This window comes from Salmo trutta, chromosome 8 (genome assembly GCF_901001165.1).
Source record: "Salmo trutta chromosome 8, fSalTru1.1, whole genome shotgun sequence".
Taxonomy (NCBI): Eukaryota; Metazoa; Chordata; class Actinopteri; order Salmoniformes; family Salmonidae; genus Salmo; species Salmo trutta.
This window is the reverse complement of record NC_042964.1, coordinates 3,518,603-3,540,712: the sequence shown is the minus strand read 5'-3', so window position 1 is coordinate 3,540,712 and position 22,110 is coordinate 3,518,603. Positions and strand designations below refer to the sequence as shown.

Genomic DNA, 22,110 nt, shown 5'->3' with positions numbered 1-22,110 from the left:
GGCCTATGTTCAACTTAACGCTTGACAAAATATTTAACTAGACGTAAAACAGTACAGAGCTACATCAGCAAATTCCACACAATGTCAAGAGTCAAGGGGTTTAGGTGCGTAGGATTATGACAGAGGCTATACTGCACAGAGAGAATGTTTATTAAACATTCATTTAACAAGGGAATGTGTTTTGAGAGAGCTTGAGAACGAATATTAGTCCTTAATTAACCTCATTTAAAACCATACTGATTGACCAGAGACAAACAGTAATTTCATAACATTCCATACTGGATAACTCTCTAAATGTAAAAATAAACAATAAACAGTGTCTTATAACTGATAAATGAAAAACTACACACATGTTTCTTCAGCTGTATAGTTTGAGATCCTAAGTCCTAACTCCAACATGGCTCAAATCTAGGTTGTATGTAGCTCCCATACATCAACACTGTGTGTACAATTATAACACTCTGTTTATAATGTAGCTACAGTTAAGGCCTACTATTTTCGCCCCAAGTAAGGGGATTGCCACTTATCAGTGGTGCAGGGCCCTGCAGCAGCGTCTGACAGACAGACAGGAACACTCACATGGGTCTCTGTTGATGAACTGTGGGCCAGGGCTCTGCTGGGATGGAGGAGGGTTGGGAGTGCCCACCAGCTTGTTCTTGGCCATCTTGGTGTTGGCTTTGGCAAACTCCAGCCGCAGAGTCTGGGGGATCTCCGGGTCGAAGCGGACACCCTGAGTTCAAAGGAAGAGGGTGAAATACACAATAAAATAAATGTAAAAAAAACATAGAACTTTGTTTGTCTTTTGTTGTCTTGACAATAAAGATACACCTAGTTTCTAGGAAGAAATCACACTGCCTATTCGATGTATGGAACAGAGTTATAAATCTAGGCTGTCTTTAAAATATAGAGACATTGGTTACACCCATCCAGTAACTTAGATATCCTCTACAATATGATATACTGTTGGTGTTCAACGAGCGAATCATATCCTGACCAAATCACATGTAAAAGCCTGGCATTTGACACCATATTGTGAGAACCATTGTAAGAGCTATTATAAAAGCTATTGTAAGAGATATTCTAAGAGCTATTATAAAAGCTATTGTAAGAGATATTCTAAGAGCTATTGTGAAGAACGTGGTCTTGAGGGATTCAACTTGGATTACAACGTCATTCTCATTCTGTTGCATGTGGTGACACAAGCATTAAGGTTTGGTTGATGGTGACCCAAACTTGGTGGAGATACCATGTCGCTTGGTGGGGATACCATGTCACTTGTGTCAGCGGCAGAATGCATAGAAGAGGGAAGCCACGAGACTGACCTCGCCACTTTCCCTCACGAACTCTGAGCGTAACCCAATACTGTGACCTCAAACCCCCACCAACCATAACACACAGCGATCGCCACACCTCAAAGCGATCTTTCGACAGCCCCGACAAATTCTTCGGATTCCACTGCAAAACATACAGTCAGGGGAGCTACATTTTGGCCCTTGCGAGTAACTGACTCAAGGTTAGGTTACTTTGATTTCTGTCATCAATTATTAAAAACCTCCCTTTTCTACCAAAACATTTTTCCTTCTCCATTACTTTTAGCCCCAAGACTAGGGTTGTAAAATGTTCCAACCCTACCCGAGACCGATGCTACAAATATGGAATGCAGGATGAACATGGGTCCTCTTCGTCAGAAACAAAGGCACTGTTTGTTTGCTGTGAGTTGTGAATCAACAGTACAACACAGCATTAACCGCTGGCTATCTACCCTTACATCAACCCCGATATGAGAGTTTCTTTGTGTGTCGGAGACGGAGAGAAAAACACAGCGAATCGGATCAATGAAGAGAGAAGCCCGTGGAGTGAGTTCTGTGGTGCGCACCTAGGGTCGATTCTAGGTCCGTCCCAGCAGGCATGCAGAGAGCCGCGCTGAAAGAAGCGAGAGATCGCGGTTCTCATGAAGGGAGGAATTAACTAGGATTGCCTTGGCTCACCACTCTCTGAGCCTCTGCCAATTGAAGCTACAGAGGGTATAATAAGCTACACAGGCATAATGAGGACTGCTTTAATTTGAACTCAGAATCAAAAGGTTCAGAGGAGAGTTGATTCTCTGACTTGAAATTGTTATTTTCGCCCATCAGTTTTCTCGACACCTCCAACAGGTTTATATGTTTTGATGTGAAGGCAGATAGTACATGTATAGAGTACCTCTTCTTCTTCTACTACAGTTTAATATGTAGCTATAGGCCAGGGATCATCAACTAGATTCAACAGTTGAATATGTAGCTTTTGACAAGGGATCATCAACTAGATTCAACAGTTGAATATGTAGCTTTTGACAAGGGATCATCAACTAGATTCTACAGTTGAATATGAAGCTATAGACCAGGGATCACCAACTAGATTCTACAGTTGAATATGTAGTTATAGGCCAGGGATCACCAACTAGATTCTACAGTTGAATATGAAGCTACAGACCAGGGATCATCAATTAGATTGAGCCGCGGGCAGATTTTTTCTTGAGCGGATGGTCGGGGGGCCGAAACATAATTACAAATAATTTATGGACTGCAAATTAACCTCAGGAAGCCCAAACAGATATAATGTTTGACTAAAACCTAATCATTTCAAATCTTGCTTACATTTGTATACGTTCAAGTGTCTCTCTATTATGAGTGGAAATACTTGGGAACAGATTTCTTAAATTAAAATCCCTTGGAGCTGATTTCCTGATAGTTTTATGTCCAAAAATTAAAATGCAAAAGAATACCCAAAACGTTTTTTTTTTCATTCAAATGTTTTGCTCAGAAAACTGGGGGGGGGGGGGGGGGGGGGGGGGCACAAGGTTTCTATAGACACTGGGGTGTTCTTTACACGACTCTGGGGAAATGGGCTGCACACAAGAACACAATTTTCAGCATTACAGAGGGTTTCATTTGAGACCTACCCTAAATCTGATCTAATAATGTGAGCATTGCTTTTTAATTACATTTTTCGTCTTTGATATATGTACAACAATATCTCGAGGATTGGTCCATTTCGATTCAGTAGACGCGATATTCTGTAATAAAGTAGTCATTATTGACCCAAATATAACCTTTAAATTGGTTTATTTCTGCATCCGAGAGGCACATAATATGTAAATATAAAGCTGGAATAACTCATTTAAAAAAACGAAGATGACAAAAAGAAAGGCATTTTAAAGTTTTCTTTGCGTTCTCTGTGAATCTTTGTTTCGATAGATCAACTTAAAGCTTTGCCGGGATCAGTCCGGTTTTGCATCAGTCTGTCTGCCTCATCAATGATTTCCTCAAGCAAGGTTGGTAGCCTCTGCTTGAAATCAGCTAGATTAAATTCAAATCCTAGATCAATGTCTGCTATTTCGGTGTGGAAGGAGTGCTAATTCTACTGCGTTAAGAGTGATTGACCTTGTATGATCCAAAGGGATGGCAAAGCTTTATGTAAAATTAAATTAAATGTGGTTTATTTGAAAACCTGACTGAAAAGACTTTCACAGATATTAAATGATATAGGGAATGTTGAGGGAATTGACACATTTTGATCGTTGTCAGTATTGTCGTAGCAAAATAATCCTGCAGTAACAGGATTTGAAATTGTAGACCATAATGTTGCTTGATCGGTGGTTAGGCTATTAGCTGGACAAAATTAGGCTTGAATGGAAAAGTGCGATACTGTTAATATAACCATGTGTTAGTGCAGGTTTTCAGTGAATTTATGTAAGTCACAAAGCTCATCTGCACATGAAAATTCTCAGCAACAAAAGAGAGATCAAATTAAGATCGTACATCTGTACTTGCCTATCATGTGCTTTCAGAGGTACAGATGCCAAGAAATGTATTTGGGTGTTCGTAAGAGTGCCTATAATATATATTTAGCAACACATATTATAAACATTAAAAACACTGTTAGACTGGGCTGTGCTTGAGCTTGATGAGGGCATATAACTTACGTTCAAGGCATTCTTGGCAGCTTCTGCCTCTGATCGGCTGTCAAAGCTGACAAACCCCACTGGCTGGAGAGATACAACCGGCAAGACAAAAAAGAGACAGAACAAAGGAAAGAAACAGAGTTTTAGGCATAATACTGATTCCGCACTTCTCTGTCTGAGTGACATAGACATGTTTTTCTCCCTCTCTCTCTCTCTGTTAAAATCATGGCGACAGAGAGAACTCGAGGTCTGCAGTGTGGAGTCCACCAAGAGTTCAACATTCACTGGATGGTGCATAGCTCCCTATGCCCAAATACGGGCAAAGGGGCAGCGAGTGTGTTTGAAAGAACTAGAAAGAGAGAGGGAGAGAGGAAAGAAGAGGGGGAGGGAGAGAGGGAGAGAGGGAGAAAGAGGGAGGGAAAAGAGAGGGAGATGAGAAAGAGGGAGAGGCAGAAAGAGGAGTTCACTTGTTTGCGAACTCTCCAGGCTTGTCATTTATTGTAGCAGCCAAGCATAAATCCCTGTTCTGTGTTTCTTTCACCAAAACATTAGTGCATGTGTTACATTTTCTGTGACTTCACTTTTGTTCAGGGCCAAATATTTAGGAGAGAGGTGTGAGCAAAAGGCATAAACATGCAGTACTGGTTTGGTATCAAAATACATAAATATGCAGTACTGGTTGGTATCAAAAGACATAAACATGCAGTACTGGATGGGATCAAAAGACATAAACATGCAGTACTGGTTTGGTATCAAAATACATACATATGCAGTACTGGTTGGTATCAAAAGACATAAACATGCAGTACTAGTTTGGAATAGGAAGGTCTCTATGCTGAAAACAATTTTTGGCTATGAACACGGGAGACACTTTTTCATAGATTCCTGAACACAAACATCAGAGAGGGAGAGAGAAGAAAAGAGATGTGGAGAGAGAGAGAGAGAGAGAGGGAGAGACATGGAGAAGAGAGAGGAAGTAGAGAGAGAGAGATAGAGAGAGAGAGACAGAGAAGAGAGGGGAAGTAGAGAGAGTTTTTAAACATGTTGTTCTCAAGAGGCTAAGCCACAGTGGGCGATGTAGAAAGCTTTCTAGAAAGACAGAGAGAGAGAGAGAGAGAGAGAGAGAGCGAGACGGCTTGCTATATATGGAGACGGCTGTGTTCTCTGTAGGAATGATTGATTTTCATTAGCACTGTCATTACCATTAGTCAGGAAGGATCAACTCACAGTGCAATGAACACAGAACATGGAAGAGGCATTCAAAACAAAGCCTTGAGTCCGTTACACTGTATGACAACTACAGAAGCATCATATGACATCTGGCATAAGGCAAACAAGTAAGTCCTCAAAATACTGACAACAAATATGATGTAGGATTCACTTCCACTTAAAGCAAAGACAGCTTTCCGTTTGCCGATACCGTCCATGAGGAATCTCGATGACCATTACCCCGTTTTAATGAATGTGTTATCTCTTTTACGGGACACAGTGTCATTTGGCATTAAGTACACTGACATAAGCTAAACTGCCTAGCTCTCCAAGTGGACACACACCAGACAAGCTCATTTTCAGCCACTTCAGAGAGCGAAAAGATACCGTCAGAGACTCATTATTGTTCCTAGGCCGTCGTTGTAAATAATAATTTGTTCTTAACTGACTTGCCAAGTTAAATAAAGGTCAAATAATAATAAAATTGTCAAAACCTTCGCTTTGACCCCACAAATTTCTTCCATCTCCCTTCCCCTTGAACATCCCACAAGAGTGTCTGCAAGCACGCTATCTGAGAGCCAACGACATGACATAATAGACAGGTAAAGAACTACATAGATGTAAAATAAGAATACACACTTTCATATTCTCATGACTTAGCAATTCATGAAACATGTACTCATAATAACGGCTACACTGCAGTCATCCATTTTGTTACATCGCTGAAGCTGGAGACTTATATTTCCCTCACTAACTTTAAACAGCAGCTATCTGAGCAGCTAACCGATCGCCGCAGCTGTACAGTACATAGCCCATCTGTAAATAGCCCACCCAATCTAACTACCTCATCCCCATATTGTTTTTATTTACTTTTCTGCTCTTTTGCACACCAGTATTTCTACTTGCACATCATCATCTGCTCATCTATCACTCCAGTGTTAATTTGCTAAACTGTAATTACTTCACTACTATGGCCTATTTATTGCCTTACCTCCTCACGCCATTTGCACACACTGTATATAGACTTTCTTTTTTCCCTATTGTGTTATTGACTGTACGTTTGTTTACTCCATGTGTAACTCTGTGTTGTTGTTTGTGTCGCACTGCTTTGCTTTATCTTGGCCAGGTTGCAGTTGTAAATGAGAACTTGTTCTCAACTGGCCTACCTGGTTAAATAAAGGACTTGTTCTCAACTGGCCTACCTGGTTAAATAAAGGACTTGTTCTCAACTAGCCTACCTGGTTAAATAAAGGACTTGTTCTCAACTAGCCTACCTGGTTAAATAAAGGGGAAATAAAACAAAATAAAAATACAGTTGCTTACTGTTACAATTGCAGGTCCTGATCCTAGAACCAGTTAAAATCAAATCAATTTAAATACAACAGATCGTAGACCTTACCGTGAAATGCTTACATACAATCCCTTAACTAAAAATGCAGTTCAAGAAATAGAGTTAAGAAAATACTTAGTAAATAAACAAAAGTTATTATTATTATTTTAAAATAAAATCTAAAAGTAACGCACGGAAATGACATAAAAATAACGAGGCTATATACAGGGGGTATCGGTACCGAGTCAATGCGCGTTGGTACAGGTTAGTTGAGGTCATTTGGAAAGTGACTATACATAGATAATAAACAGCGAGGGGGGGGGGGGAAATGTAAATAGTCCGGGTGGGCATTTGATTAATTGTTCAGCAGTCTTATGACTTGGGGGTAAAATCTGTTAAGAAGCCTTTTGGTCCTAGACTTGGCGCTCCGGTACCGCTTGCCGTGCGGTAGCAGAGAGAACAGTCTATAACTTGGGTGACTGGAGTCTTTGGCAATTTTTTGGGCCTTCCTCTGACACCACCTAGTATATAGGTCCTGGTTGGCAGGAAGCTTGGACCCAGTGATGTACTGGGCAGTACGCACTACCCTCTGTAGCGCCTCACGGTCAGATGCCGAGCAGTTGCAATACCGGTCAGGATGCTCTCGATGGTGCAGCTGTATAACTTTTTGAGGATCTGCGGACCCATCCCAAATCTTTTCAGTCTCCTGAGGGGGGAAATGTGTTGTCATGCCCACTTCACAACTGTCTTGGTGTGTTTAGACCATGATAGTTGGTTGGTGATGTGAAACTCTCGACCTGCTCCACTTCAGCCCAGTCGATGTTAATGGGGGCCTGTTCAGCCCGCCTTTTCCTGTAGTCCACGATCAACTCCTTTGTCTTGCTCACATTGAGGGAGAGGTTGTTGTCCTGGCACCACATTGCCAGGTCTCTGACCTCCTCCCTATAGGCTGTCTCATTGTTGTTGGTGATCAGGCCTACCACTGTTGTGTCATCAGCAAACTTAATGATGGTGTTGGAATCGTGCTTGGCCACGCAGTCGTGGGTGAACAGAGAGTACAGGAGGGGACTAAGCACACACCCCTGAGGGGCCCCAGTGTTGAGGATCAGAATGGCAGATGTGTTGTTGCCTAACCTTACTACCTGGGGGCGGCCCGTCAGGAAGTCCAGGATCCAGTTACAGAGGGAGGTGTTTCGTTCCAGGGTCCTTAACTTAGTGATGAGCTTTGTGGGCACTATGGTGTTGAACGATGAGCTGTAGTCAATGAACAGCATTCTCACATAGGTGTTCCTTTTGTCCAGGTGGGAAAGGGCGGTGTGGAGTGCGATTGAGATTGCGTCATCTGTGGATCTGTTGGGGCGGAATGCAAATTGGAGTGGGGTTTCCGGTATGATGGCGTTGATGTGAGCCATGACCAGCCATTCAAAGTACTTTATGGATACCAAAGTTCTTCTATAAACACTAGCGAGAATCTCACAACATTAGGTACCTCCCGTGTCCTTGGTTCTCCCGTTTGATGTCAGTTCTGTTCATAATAATAATGTGATTCATAGATGCTACTGAATGCAAGTGCAACGACAATGGAAATGCAACAATTCCTCCAGCTAAGCCTTCAACCACAGTTTTCACTCTACAGTAGCAATCGTGCCATTCAGCTCATAAATTAGCTACAGATGGACTTTCCTTCCGCGCTAAGGCTTCAATTTAACCTTTCACCTCAGCAACCATGGTGGAGTGTCCTCCGCGCTAAGGCTTCAATTTAACCTTTCACCTCAGCAACCATGTTGGAGTGTCCTCCGCGCTAAGGCTTCAATTTAACCTTTCACCTCAGCAACCATGGTGGAGTGTCCTCCGCGCTAAGGCTTCAATTTAACCTTTCACCTCAGCAACCATGTTGGAGTGTCCTCCGCGCTAAGGCTTCAATTTAATCCTTCACTTTAGCTAAATATGTGGACTTTTTAGAGATCCATCACTCCACTCTGTTAAATAAATTGAACAGTCATCATTATCATCAGATGGGCCTCACGTCCTCCACCATGTCTAGTGCATATAATCGAACTAAACCATTTGCTGTGTTACAGTATACCACCCATAAAGGGTTAACTGAGATATAGTGTAACGTGTTACAGTCTACCCCCCCCCCCCCCCATAAAGACTGAGATATAGTGTAACGTGTTACAGTCTACCCCCCCCCCCCCCCCCCCCATAAAGGGTTAACTGAGGTATGTTACGTGACCTTTGGACTTATTCATGAAAATAAGTCCTCCTGATAAAGTTTCCTCCAGTTGTCTAATAGAGGTTCCTCCAGTTCTCATAAACTTGTTTTGCATTTCCAATGTAATTCCCCACACTACACTCACACCCACCAGCATCCACCAGACACACAAAATAAGAATACACTTTCATACACTTCAATAAAACTATCATAACATAAGGAGAAGTAGGTCCTTACTCTACTGAGACTTTGCTTGCAATTGCTTTCTCCCAGCAGGCCCCTGATATCCTAATGCCAAGGGCACATCTTATCTTGAACTTTAACCCAAACACCAGATGTGCTCAGGACGGCGATGCTACAGGTATTTAGGTCAGTTCCGTAGTGCTGTGATGTGCTATTTTATTTGTTTTTTTAAACTACACTGAAACAGCCTGCTGAAGGACTGAACCATGTCTAAACTACACTGAAACAGCCTGCTGAGGGACTGAGCCATGTGTTCACTACACTGAAACAGCCTGCTGAGGGACTGAACCATGTCTAAACTACACTGAAACAGCCTGCTGAGGGACTGAACCATGTCTAAACTACACTGAAACAGCCTGCTGAGGGACTGAACCATGTCTAAACTACACTGAAACAGCCTGCTGAAGGACTGAACCATGTCTAAACTACACTGAAACAGCCTGCTGAAGGACTGAACCATGTCTAAACTACACTGAAACAGCCTGCTGAAGGACTGAACCATGTGTTCACTCATTTGTTACACCGTGTGGAAAAATGATGTATTTTTTACTTACCTGTTTTGAGGTGAGTTTTATCAATGATCCCTCATAACCCTAAAACAAAGACCAAGAAAAATTCTTAGCATAAACAGCTTAGGAACATGTATAAGTATATACTCTATTTTATGCCATGATAGTATTCAACATGACAGTATATACTCTATTTTATGCCATGATAGTATTCAACATGACAGTATATACTCTATTTTATGCCATGATAGTATTCAACATGACAGTATATACTCTATTTTATGCCAACATGACAGTATATACTCTATTTTATGCCATGATAGTATTCAACATGACAGTATATACTCTATTTTATGCCATGATAGTATTCAACATGACAGTATATACTCTATTTTATGCCATGATAGTATTCAACATGACAGTATATACTCTATTTTATGCCAACATGACAGTATATACTCTATTTTATGCCATGATAGTATTCAACATGACAGTATATACTCTATTTTATGCCATGATAGTATTCAACATGACAGTATATACTCTATTTTATGCAATGATAGTATTCAACATGACAGTATATACTCTATTTTATGCCAACATGACAGTATATACTTTATTTTATGCAATGATAGTATTCAACATGACAGTATATACTCTATTTTATGCCATGATAGTATTCAACATGACAGTATATACTCTATTTTATGCCAACATGACAGTATATACTCTATTTTATGCCATGATAGTATTCAACATGACAGTATATACTCTATTTTATGCCATGATAGCATTCAACATGACAGTATATACTCTATTTTATGCCATGATAGTATTCAACATGACAGTATATACTCTATTTTATGCCAACATGACAGTATATACTCTATTTTATGCCATGATAGTATTCAACATGACAGTATATACTCTATTTTATGCCATGATAGTATTCAACATGACAGTATATACTCTATTTTATGCCATGATAGTATTCAACATGACAGTATATACTCTATTTTATACCATGATAGTATTCAACAATGACAATGACGGTTCTTCTCGTAAAACAAAAAGATGTCAATGTAACATTAATTTGACTTGACATATGGTGTCAATAAAAACATTGTAAATGTATTATACGTTTATTAAGTCTCATAAATGCATAAGCGTGTTAGTGTTACTGGTCGTTGGTTAGTCGTGGGGGGAAAAAAAACATATGTTGAGGCCCCCTTGAAAATGTACCTGATTAGCCAAAATGTACTGCTTTAAACACTTACATGATATACCCTTTCAATGTTCATACCAAATGTATGACCTAAGCACTGTATCAGATGGAGCTGTGGTGCTATTACATTAGGTAGCAACATGCAAAGTTCCTGTGCCATGAAAATGCTTGATTATGTTCTGTAAACTACACTGACAATGTGTTATTCTCTCATAACTACAATTTTTTTGGAGACACCTGGTATATTTTTTGTTGCCATGATTACAGGTTTAGTTCTGATTGTATTCCAGGTTGAGGAATGCAGGTAGTTTTCCACTGTCATTTATTTCCTCATCACTAATGGAGGCCTGTTAACGGTGCCTGTTTGAACAGAGGCCTTTTCATATCATCCATTTTAATGCATACACACCTTAAATGGTCTGAACAGGAGATACAGCTCTCGCGGTTTTATATCCAGAGGTAGTCCGCTGACAAATAACGTGCGGACCTAAAGAGAAGGAGATGAGGAGGAGAGGGAGAGAGAGAGAGAGAGAGAAAAAGAGAGAGAGAGAGAGATAGGGAGGGAGGGAGAGAGGGAGGGAGGGAGGGAGGGAGAGAGAGAGAGAGAGGGAGAGAGAGAGAGAGAGAGAGAGAGAGGGAAAGAAAGAAAGAGAGAGAGAGGGAAGGAAAGAAAGAGAAAGAGAGAGAGACGTTCATGTATTTTTCATTAACCTTTCAGTAATTATAAATAGCTACCGTACCTGACAGATGATGTAGGACATTGAAACAGAGAAATGGAGTCTGAAATGGTCTGATAAGCTCAGTAATTCAGTAATTTACGTATGGAGAACAAGTATGTGAAATACACTTGAAGCCGAGGTAAAACCTTTGAAATATAATACACACAACCGATATAAGCATCACTTAAGTCCATCACCCCTCCCTCCCTCCACAACGCACACTTTCCTTTGTAAGCATACTACGTTTCTCTATGTAATCTACGGCCCACTGAGTTTTATGGCCGTCCTCCCCGGCAGTTTTTACCTTCTGTTTTACATTTGAACTTTTCAACTTGGGAGATGTGAGTAAGCGGAGAAAGTGCTGCATTATGATGTATATGTCAGATTAGAATGACATGAAGAATTCTGATCTTGGTTCTCTCTGCAAGAGGGGTTAACTGTGAAGAAAAAACACAATGACATGAGAATGATGACTACTGTTGAGGCTTCTTTCTCATACAGTGATGCTCTGGGAATTGATAGGCTCAAAGATAGGTTCAGGAACGGGATTGGTTACAACACAGGAAGTAACCCGGCGGGCAAAACTGGTTGCAATGACGTCATGGTCTTTTTTAGTAACCAGAAAAATACATTGCCATCATGTCATCATGAAAGAGACATATTTACCTGGTTGTAACAGAGATTTTGTAATTTGTTATATGACCTCTCATTAAACAAAAAACCACTTTACAACCAGAAAGTGATGTCAGTAAAACTAATTTAGGGGTGGCTGAGTGGAAACATATAGAATAAGGAGGGTTTTAGTAAAGCTTAGCAGGGATAGGATATCTATGATCTGAAAACTCTTGTTGACTGTGCAGTGAATTGAAACCAGTGCTCTTCATTGGTACAATGATGCAGGACATAAAGGTGAAGAATTGTGTCCCTACAAGGGGAAGAATAGGGGGTTAATATATTCAACTAGGAAAGTAAAATGTTCGTTTTTTTGTCTTCAATGTCCAAGCTAAGAATGCACATACATTTTGTCCAGTGTCAACAAATGTGCACATTAACCTTTACTTAACTAGGCTTAATGCTTACTATGTATACTACATCATTGATATCCCTGATGAATTTGCTAGAAAATTTAAATAATAATTTGTATTACTTTTTTTTTGCAACCGCCGGATGCATTTACTAAGACAACCACATGCCACATTATATCAGCTTGCGGGCCGAATTCGGCACACAGGCCTTTAGTTTAAGATCCCGGATTCGAAGTTAAAGCTGTCTAAGTAGATCTGAATTTAGCCATGTAGAAATTCAGAGTAGTGTGGATTTCACAACTCACCATTTAGCGCAACAGGAACTGAACAGATGAAGCGATAAAACATCCATCCAAAGCAACGTGAAACCCTAAGCCGATGCCAAAACTGCACCGAAACAAACAGAGAAGCCTAGCAACTCTAGAGCTGGCAAGCCGAACCGCCAGCTGGCTGATTCAACCTCAATGACTTTCTCACCTTAGCCTTTATCTTATCTGAGCCAAGCCAACTCTACAGATCTGTCACTGGTGTCTGTCAACGGCAGGTTGTGTGTCATAGCTGCACTAGAACATCAAGGCAGTTGCTGACAGCCAGTAAGGACTGTAAAACAATGAGTGAAAAAGTAGAAGAGTAAAAAAAAATATCTATATATATATATAAGGGTATGTGAGATCCGATTAAAAGTCTACTCAGGTGCCTAATTACTGTGGTGAAGCAAAACTGAGAGTTTAGCACATTTTTAAGACAATCCAAAAGTTCAGTTGAATTATTTGAACCTTTCATCTAACTTGTTTCGGGGTGACAATTTATGGTCTTTTATCATGTGTTCATTCTCATCAACTGAGAAAGGTTACTGAACTGTCCTGCGCTGGGTTTAATCCCTAACAACTCCATTATTAGGTTACTGAACTGTCCTGTTGTGGGTTTAAACCCTAACAACTCCATTACTAGGTTACTGAACTGTCCTGCTGTGGGTTTAATCCCTAACAACTCCATTATTAGGTTACTGAACTGTCCTGCTGTGGGTTTAATCCCTAACAACTCCATTATTAGGTTACTAAACTGTCCTGCTGTGGGTTTAATCCCTAACAACTCCAATATTAAATTACTGTCACGCCCTGACCATAGAGAGCCATTGCTTCTCTATGGTGTAGTAGGTCAGGGCGTGACTAGGGGGTGATCTAGTATATCTATGTCGTGTTCTAGTTTCTTTTTCTATGTTGGTGTTTTGTATGATTCCCAATTAGAGGCAGCAGGTAGTCGTTGTCTCTAATTGGGGATCATATTTAAGTAGTTCTTTTTCCCATCTGTGGTTGTGGGATCTTGTTGTCTGTGTAGTTGCCTATGAGCACTGCTTGAGCTTCACGTATCGTTTATTCTTTTGTGCGTTTCACTTAAATAAAATATGTGGAACCCAGATCACGCTGCACATTGGTCCGAGTATGCTTCCAGTTCGTACGACGAGCGTGACAGAAGATCCCACCACAACAGGACCAAGCAGCGTGCCCAGGAGGAGATGGCATCCTGGACTTACGAGGAGATCGAGGAGAAAATATCATGGACTTGGGAGGAGATCATGTCAGGACACGATAGCCTTCTGTGGAAGCAGACGCAGGGAGAGAAGGGAGGACAGCGACGATGCCGGGGTTCGCGGCCACAAGGACAGCCCAAAAGACAGCCCGAAAATGTTTTTTTGGGGGGCACACGGGGTGGTCGGCGGAGCCGGGGAGTGAGCCAGTGACAACCTGGGAGGAGATAGAGGTGGTCGGTCGACCCAAGGAGAGTAGTAGAGCCCGCCTGGGAGTCAATGGAACAGTGCGAGGAGGGATACCGGAGAATGGAGTTGGCTAAGAGTATGCGGCAACACAGGCGTTTGGAGGAGTGTGTCACCAGTCCGGTGTAACTTGTGCCGGTCCCACGCATCAGGCCTCCAGTGCGCCTCCCCAGTCCGGTACGTCCTGTGTCCCCTCCTTGCACTCGCCCTGAAGTGCATGTCCCCAGTCCGGTGCGTCCTGTGCCAGCGCCTCGCACTCACCGTGCAAAGTGTGTCATAGTTCCAGTACAATTGATGCCGGCTATACGCACCAGGTCTCCAGTGCGCCTTCACAGTCCAGAGATTCCGGCGACGATCCCCGGTCTGGAGCTTCCGGCGACGGTCCCCAGTCCGGAGCTTCCGGCGACGGTCCCCGGTCCGGAGCTTCCGGCGACGGTCCCCTGTCCGGAACCTCCTGAGACGGTCCCCGATCCGGAACCTACTGAGACAGTCTACGGTCCGGAACCTCCTGAGACGGTCAATGGTCCGGAACCTTCAGCGAGGGTCAACGGTCCGGAGCTTCCAAACACAGCGTCCAGTCCAGCTCCATGGTAGGAGCCTCCCTCCGCGCCGGTGCCCAGTCCAGGCACGGTGTCCAGTCCAGCTCCAAGGACGGAGTCTTCCCCTGCGTTGATGCCCAGTCCAAGCACGGCGTCCAGTCCTGCTCCATGCCGGAGTCTTCTTCTGCGCCGGTGTTCAGTCCAGATACGGCGTCCAGTCCTGCTCCATGGCAGGAGCCTTCATCGGCACCGATGTCCAGGCCAGGGCTGGTGTCCAGTCCCACTCCATGGCAGGAGCCTTCCTTGACACCGAGGTCCAGGCACAGTGTTCAGCCCGGGTCCATGGCTGGATCAGCGGGATGAGCGGGTTCTTCGGCCCGCACCAGAGCCGCCACCAAAGCTGGTGGAGTCGCGAGCTGAGCGGATTCTACGTCCCGCACCAGAGCCGCCACCGATGCTGGCGGATCCGCGAGCTGAGTGGCTACTTCGCCCAGCACTGGAGCCGCGACCAACACTAATCACCCCCCCCTACCCTCCCCATTTGGTTTCAGGTTTTGCGGCCGGGGTCCGCACCTTTGGAGGTGGGGGGGGGGGTTGGGGGGGTACTGTCACGCCCTGACCATAGAGAGCCATTGTTTCTCTATGGTGTAGTAGGTCAGGGGTCGTGACTAGGGGGTGATCTAGCATATCTATGTGGTGTTCAAGTTGCTTTTTCTATGTTGGTGTTTTGTATGATTCCCAATTAGAGGCAGCTGGTAATCGTTGTCTCTAATTGGGGATCATATTTAAGTAGTTATTTTTCCCACCTGTGGTTGTGGGATCTTGTTTCTGTGTAGTTCCCTATGAGCACTGCGTGAGCTTCACGTATCGTTTATTCTTTTTGTTTTGTGCGTTTCACTTAAATAAAATATGTGGAACCCAGATCACGTTAGTCCGAGTTATTAGGGCTTAATCCCTAACAACTCCATTACTAGGTTACTGAACTGTCCTGCTGTGGGTTTAAACCCTAACAACTCCATTATTAGGTTACTGAACTGTTCTGCTCTGGGTTTAATCCCTAACAACTCCATTACTAGGTTACTGAACTGTCCTGCTGTGGTCTTAATCCCTAATAACTCCATTATTAGGTTACTTAACTGTCCTGCTGTGGGTTTAAACCCTAACAACTCCATTATTAGGTTACTGAACTGTCCTGCTGTGGGTTTAAACCCTAACAACTCCATTATTAGGTTACTTAACTGTCCTGCTGTGGGTTTAAACCCTAACAACTCCATTATTAGGTTACTGAACTGTCCTGCTGTGTGTAAAATCCCTAACAACTCCATTATTAGGTTACTGAACTGTTCTGCTGTGGGCTTAATCCCTAACAACTCCATTACTAGGTTACTGAACTGTCCTGCTGTGGGTTTAATCCCTAACAACTCCATTATTAGGTTACTGTACTGTGCTTCTGTGGGTTTAATCCCTAACAACTCCATTATTAGGTTACTGAACTGTCCTGCTGTGTGCTTAATCCCTAACAACTCCATTACTAGGTTACTGAACTGTCCTGCTGTGGGTTTAATCCCTAACAACTCCATTATTAGGTTACTGTACTGTGCTTCTGTGGGTTTAATCCCTAACAACTCCATTATTAGGTTACTGAACTGTCCTGCTGTGGGTTTAAACCCTAACAACTCCATTATTAGGTTACTGAACTGTCCTGCTGTGGATTTAAACCCTAACAACTCCATTATTAGGTTACTGAACTGTCCTGCTGTGGATTTAATCCCTAACAACTCCATTATTAGGTTACTGAACTGTCCTGCCGTGGATTTAAACCCTAACAACTCCATTATTAGGTTACTGAACTGTCCTGCTGTGGGTTTAAACCCTAACAACTTCATTACTAGGTTACTGAACTGTCCTGCTGTGGGTTTAAACCCTAACAACTTCATTACTAGGTTACTGAACTGTCCTGCTGTGGGTTTAAACCCTAACAACTTCATTACTAGGTTACTGAACTGTCCTGCTGTGGGTTTAAACCCTAACATAACAACTCCATTACTAGGTTACTGAACTGTCCTGCTGTGGGTTTAATCCCTAACAACTCCATTACTAGGTTACTGAACTGTCCTGCTGTGGGTTTAAACCCTAACAACTCCATTATTAGGTTACTGAACTATGCTGCTGTGGGCTTAATCCCTAACCAGTCTATTATAAGGCTACTGAAACACTCTGGACGTGTCAAGACGAGGACTCCCAACATTGAGTCCACTATACAGACAGAACAATGGGACAATCCTAACTGAGTTGGACCATGCTCTACTGCACTGAGTTATAAGTATGACGATAGTTATTGTGTTACATGATATATGCTGGAACACGTGTGGTTTTGTGGTGCGTGCACTGTCGGATGTCAGATGATGGTCAAATGTGTTAACGGTTCTCCACACACATCTGCTATCGATTCGTTTTTTTTTTCTCCCCCTAGACTACTATGAAAAGACATGGGTGTAAACAGGTGTCCTACTGTTTCCAGTGAGGTGAGATATTACACTTTTACTATGCAGTAAACTGGCTAGAAGCCTATAGCTGCACTCAACTAGGCTCAGTGGTTCTGGAGAATAAAATAAAATATGATGAAAGTATGTGACATGCAGGACATATGTAGTGTTTCTTATTTTTTTTATAGCAATATCAAATCATTTCTGAGTAGCAAGTAAGTACCTTACTGTAATAGTATTCCATTCAAATTTTTAGCAAAACACTATTTCTCAAGCAAAATGTTGCTAGGACTGTCTGGGAGTGGTCTGAGTGAGGGAAGGGAAAACTGAAAAGTAGCTGTTTTAGGCAGAGAGGTTTGGAACTCTCTTTGTTATTAGTCTATTAACCAATTTACCGTCTAGTGATGTCACCAGGAAAACCCAAACTCCCACCAACGCAAACAGGCTGATTAGAAGGTCATATGTAGATTGTATTTTCAACCAGCAAGTATCAGGAAATAACACTGTTACATTTTTGTCAAATGTATATAGTGTTCGTTTTATCAGCTGTTGTACAATATAATTTCAAAAAAAATTTAAACTGAATTTTGACTGCACTGGGTATTTAATTGATTTAAGCCATGTTTTCGAACATTCTCCTGAGTCACTGTGAGTTTTCCACCTGCATTCCCATAGTGCTGAGGTGCCCTGTTTCTGGCTTGGAATCATTGACCATTTATGGTGCTCTCATGCACACCAACCCGCTGAGCGTACTTCAATCAAAAACAGCAGACCCACCACCAGCCAGCTGAGAACTTCACAAAGTGCACACAGTGCCGTTACCTGGCAACAGTTAGCAAAGCTCGGTGCGCACCGGGCCAAAAACATCAGATCCTATTAAGGCCACCTTTGCTGTGTGTCCCGCGGGAGGAATGCACCTCTAATCAGCCCTCTATGATGCCATTGCCTGTGAATGAAGTCATCACCTCAACTGCGATGGCCAAAGATAACTTATGGGGTTCCCAGAGCCACCTTATGGGGGTCCCAGAGCCACCTTACGGGGGTCCCAGAGCCACCTTACGGGGGTCCCAGAGCCACCTTACGGGGGTCCCAGAGCCACCTTATGGGGGTCCCAGAGCCACTACTAGAACAAAGTCATCAATGCCAAATGTAGCTCTAACTGAGGAGACGTTAGACCATTTCCACCCTGACCATTTTCACCCTGACCATTTCCACCCTGACTCTAGAACAAAGTCATCATCTCCAACTGTAGCTCTAACTGAGGAGATGTCAAACCATTTCCAAAACAACGGCCGTAAGTAACACTTTTCACCCAAAATGAAGGCTGTTTTCAGAATCAATAACAACCGACCATTTCCCTGACCATTTCCCTGACCAAACATACTCTAAAAACGTATAACATGATTAGCTATCATTATATTGACGCTTACAGTTGAAGCCCTTTCAGTAACAAAACAGTTTGAGTTTGTAGAAAGAGAAAGATATTTGTCAGCCATTATAACGGTTATTAATTAATTAATAATAACTAATTTGTGACAATTGTAAAGAGCTACTGATGAACAGCAAAAGAAAGACCCATCTGTGCAGACTTAGATAAAGGCTTTTATTCTGAGTTAGAAAAATTGGTAGAATTATAAAATTATCTGTCTGATCATAAAATTCATAGAATTATATCTATGTCACAATTGATTCTTTCATAAGCAATTATAATATTCATAAATCGTTTACTTCTAATGTATGGAATGCATCCTTTCTTGAAGTCAGAGATGCAAGGTTTCAGATAGGTGTTCTGAGTTGAGTTGATGTGCTTTTTTTGACCACCTGTTTCTGTTAAAATGTGAGAAATGACCTCGGAGTGTGAGTGGGATGAATATTATCTGTGTTGGAGCCAAGTTCCGTAGATAGAGGACTCAGGTGTGGTAGGTAGAGATCTGGCCCTGGAGTATGGACTTGGCATTGTGAGGTCTGATTTGGGTGTGTGGTGTGTGTGTGTGTGTGTGTGTGTGTGTGTGTGTGTGTGTGTGTGTGTGTGTGTGTGTGTGTGTGTGTGTGTGTGTGTGTGTGTGTGTGCGCGTGCATATATTTGTCCTATTTCACAAATGCGCAAGTGTGTATTAATACACGTGTGAATTGGAAAGATTTTTTTTTGTCATTGTTCTCTGTTATTGTCCGTCTCCTTCATGCGTATAGCTTTTTTTATGGTTAAGAGAAACTGAAGGCCTTCTAAGTGTCAAACGACCCAAAATGGTTGAATCCATCTGAGGCTGTTGTTAATCCTGCATGAGTCAGGGTGAAAACAAAAGGTCAAGTTCCCCATTCAAGATCAGAGGTCATAGCAAGGTTAGTGTTTGGGTCATGGGTTAACTGATAGGTCAAATACACTAAAACCAAGAAAGGGGTTTTGTACCACCGATCACTGCCTCTCAAAGGTCTGTCAATGTTAAAGCAAATTATTGAAGCCAGAACACGTTAAAATGAAATATTGAAGCCAGAAAACGTTAAAACAAAATATTTTTTTGTTTAAACAAATGATTGAAGCCAGAAAACGTATAAAGAAATGATTGAAGCCAGAGCAAATAAAGAGTTGTCTTTAGGTGTTGTGTTCTCCTTGTCTTCCTCTCATTTAAACTGAACCTCGTCCTAAGCCTTTAGGCTTCTTCATTTCCTGTCAATCAACCGCCGTTCATCTTGAACCCAGAGACAGGCTGCGAGCAGTCTTTTAACACGTCAAGAGGAAGGATACTTTCACAGACTGTCAAGTAGATTGTCTGTTTTTGGACTACATTTACAGCTGCCTCAGTATGCTAAATAGTTATTTCCTCTCCCTATGCACTCCCCCCTCTCTGTGATAAGACCCTCCCCCCTCTCTGTGATAAGACCCTCCCCCCTCTCTGTGGTAAGACCCCCCCCCCTCTCTGTGGTAAGACCCTCCCCCCTCTCTGTGGTAAGACCCTCCCCCCTCTCTGTGGTAAGACCCTCCCCCCTCTCTGTGATAAGACCCTCCCCCCTCTCTGTGGTAAGTCCGTCTCCATAGGCTGACTTAACAGCATTCCAAAGACAATAATTAGGACTGGCTAATTGAGCCTTTCCCACAAATCCCTTTGTTACTGATCACCCAACCTTTATCTTTTTTGTTTTGAAGTCGGTAAAGCATGAGTTAAACTGGACAGAAACCGAGTAGAATCAATTTTGGTTAAGCTTAAAACTTCCAGTTACAGAAAAAAATGACCCTTTAAAAATCAACTATTTTCAAGTGGAGCTGCCCCCACCTCCTAAAACAAACCAATTTAACCCCTGATGGTAAGACACCCACTTAATCCAATGATGGAGAGCCTAACCCTGGTTGGCATGGCTGACATGCTGGCTAAAGATTCATGGCTTTCAGCAGTCAGCAGTCAGCAGTCAGCCTCACATGTTCTGCCTGGCTGGCTCTCTCGTCTTTAGGGTGCCCATGACCATAAACGGGTAACCTGTTAAACAGTCAGGGTCATCTGTTAAACACTGAGGGTCATCTGTTAGATGCTGAGGGTCATCTGTTAGATGCTGAGGGTCATCTGTTAAACGCTGAGGGTCATCAGTTAGATACTGAGGGTCATCTGTTAAACGCTGAGGGTCATCTGTTAAACAGTCAGGGTCATCTGTTAGATGCTGAGGGTCATCTGTTAGATGCTGAGGGTCATCTGTTAAACACTGAGGGTCATCTGTTAGATGCTGAGGGTCATCTGTTAAACACTGAGGGTCATCTGTTAAATGCTGAGGGTCATCTGTTAAACACTGAGGGTCATCTGTTAGATACTGAGGGTCATCTGTTAGATGCTGAGGGTCATCTGTTAGATACTGAGGGTCATCTGTTAGATGCTGAGGGTCATCTGTTAGATGCTGAGGGTCATCTGTTAGATACTGAGGGTCATCTGCTAAACACTGAGGGTCATCTGTTAAACGCTGAGGGTCATCTGTTAGATACTGAGGGTCATCTGTTAGATACTGAGGGTCATCTGTTAGATACTGAGGGTCATCTGTTAGATACTCATCTGTTAGATGCTGAGGGTCATCTGTTAAACGCTTAGCTTCATCTGTTAGATACTGAGGGTCATCTGTTAAACACTGAGGGTCATCTGTTAAACGCTGAGGGTCATCTGTTAGATACTGAGGGTCATCTGTTAGATGCTGAGGGTCATCTGTTAGATGCTGAGGGTCATCTGTTAGATACTGAGGGTCATCTGCTAAACACTGAGGGTCATCTGTTAAACGCTGACGGTCATCTGTTAGATACTGAGGGTCATCTGTTAGATACTGAGGGTCATCTGTTAGATACTGAGGGTCATCTGTTAGATACTCATCTGTTAGATGCTGAGGGTCATCTGTTAAACGCTTAGCTTCATCTGTTAGATACTGAGGGTCATCTGTTAAACACTGAGGGTCATCTGTTAAACGCTGAGGGTCATCTGTTAGATACTGAGGGTCATCTGCTAAACGCTGAGCGTCATCTGTTAAACACTGAGGGTCATCTGTTAGATGCTAAGGGTCATCTGTTAAATGCTGAGGGTCATCTGTTAAATGCTGAGGGTCATCTGTTAGATACTGAGGGTCATCTGTTAAACATTCAGGGTCATCTCAGGGTCATGCTTTCACATTACTATATATGCCAATAGAGAGCTGGTTTGCTGGGATATGGGGAGGGATGGGGTATAGAGAAAATGGAGAGAGAGGAAGGAGGGGAGTTGGATTGAGAAAGAGACAAAGATGGTGGTTGGTAGTTGAATGAGAGAGAGACTAAGGTGATGGTTGGTAGTTGAATGAGAGAGAGAGACTAAGGTGATGGTTGGTAGTTGAATGAGAGAGAGACTAAGGTGATGGTTGGTAGTTGAATGAGAGAGAGACTAAGGTGATGGT

At 42.6% G+C, this 22,110-nt stretch overlaps 2 protein-coding genes across 2 annotated transcripts in view; both read right to left on the bottom strand.

Annotated features, from left to right (window-relative positions):
* LOC115198070 (RNA-binding protein with multiple splicing) overlaps positions 1–22,110 on the bottom strand; it is a 55,946-nt gene that overhangs the window by 26,393 nt on the left and 7,443 nt on the right. Inside the window, exons 2-5 of the mRNA XM_029759742.1 lie at positions 11,084–11,161; positions 9,495–9,533; positions 3,965–4,027; positions 580–730 (exon numbers count right to left, since the gene is read on the bottom strand). Of these exons, the coding sequence (XP_029615602.1) occupies positions 580–730; positions 3,965–4,027; positions 9,495–9,533; positions 11,084–11,161 (331 nt within the window). The remainder of the gene's footprint in view (positions 1–579; positions 731–3,964; positions 4,028–9,494; positions 9,534–11,083; positions 11,162–22,110) is intronic.
* Positions 12,541–19,238, bottom strand: LOC115198069 (uncharacterized). Its single transcript, XM_029759740.1, has 2 exons — positions 15,687–19,238; positions 12,541–13,452 (listed from the first exon to the last, which is right to left on the bottom strand). Exons 1-2 carry the CDS (start codon positions 16,762–16,764, stop codon positions 13,238–13,240), a joined length of 1,293 nt encoding a protein of 430 aa, XP_029615600.1. The 5' UTR covers positions 16,765–19,238; the 3' UTR covers positions 12,541–13,237.

Coding starts and splice junctions, on each gene's coding strand:
- LOC115198069 (XM_029759740.1), bottom strand. CDS start 16,764: ATGTTAGGGTTTAAACCCACAGCAGGACAGTTCAGTAACCTAGTAATG. Junction 13,453..15,686: donor CCTAGTAATGGAGTTGTTAG/GGATTAAGCCCT, acceptor TGGAGTTGTTAG/GGATTAAACCCACAGCAGGA.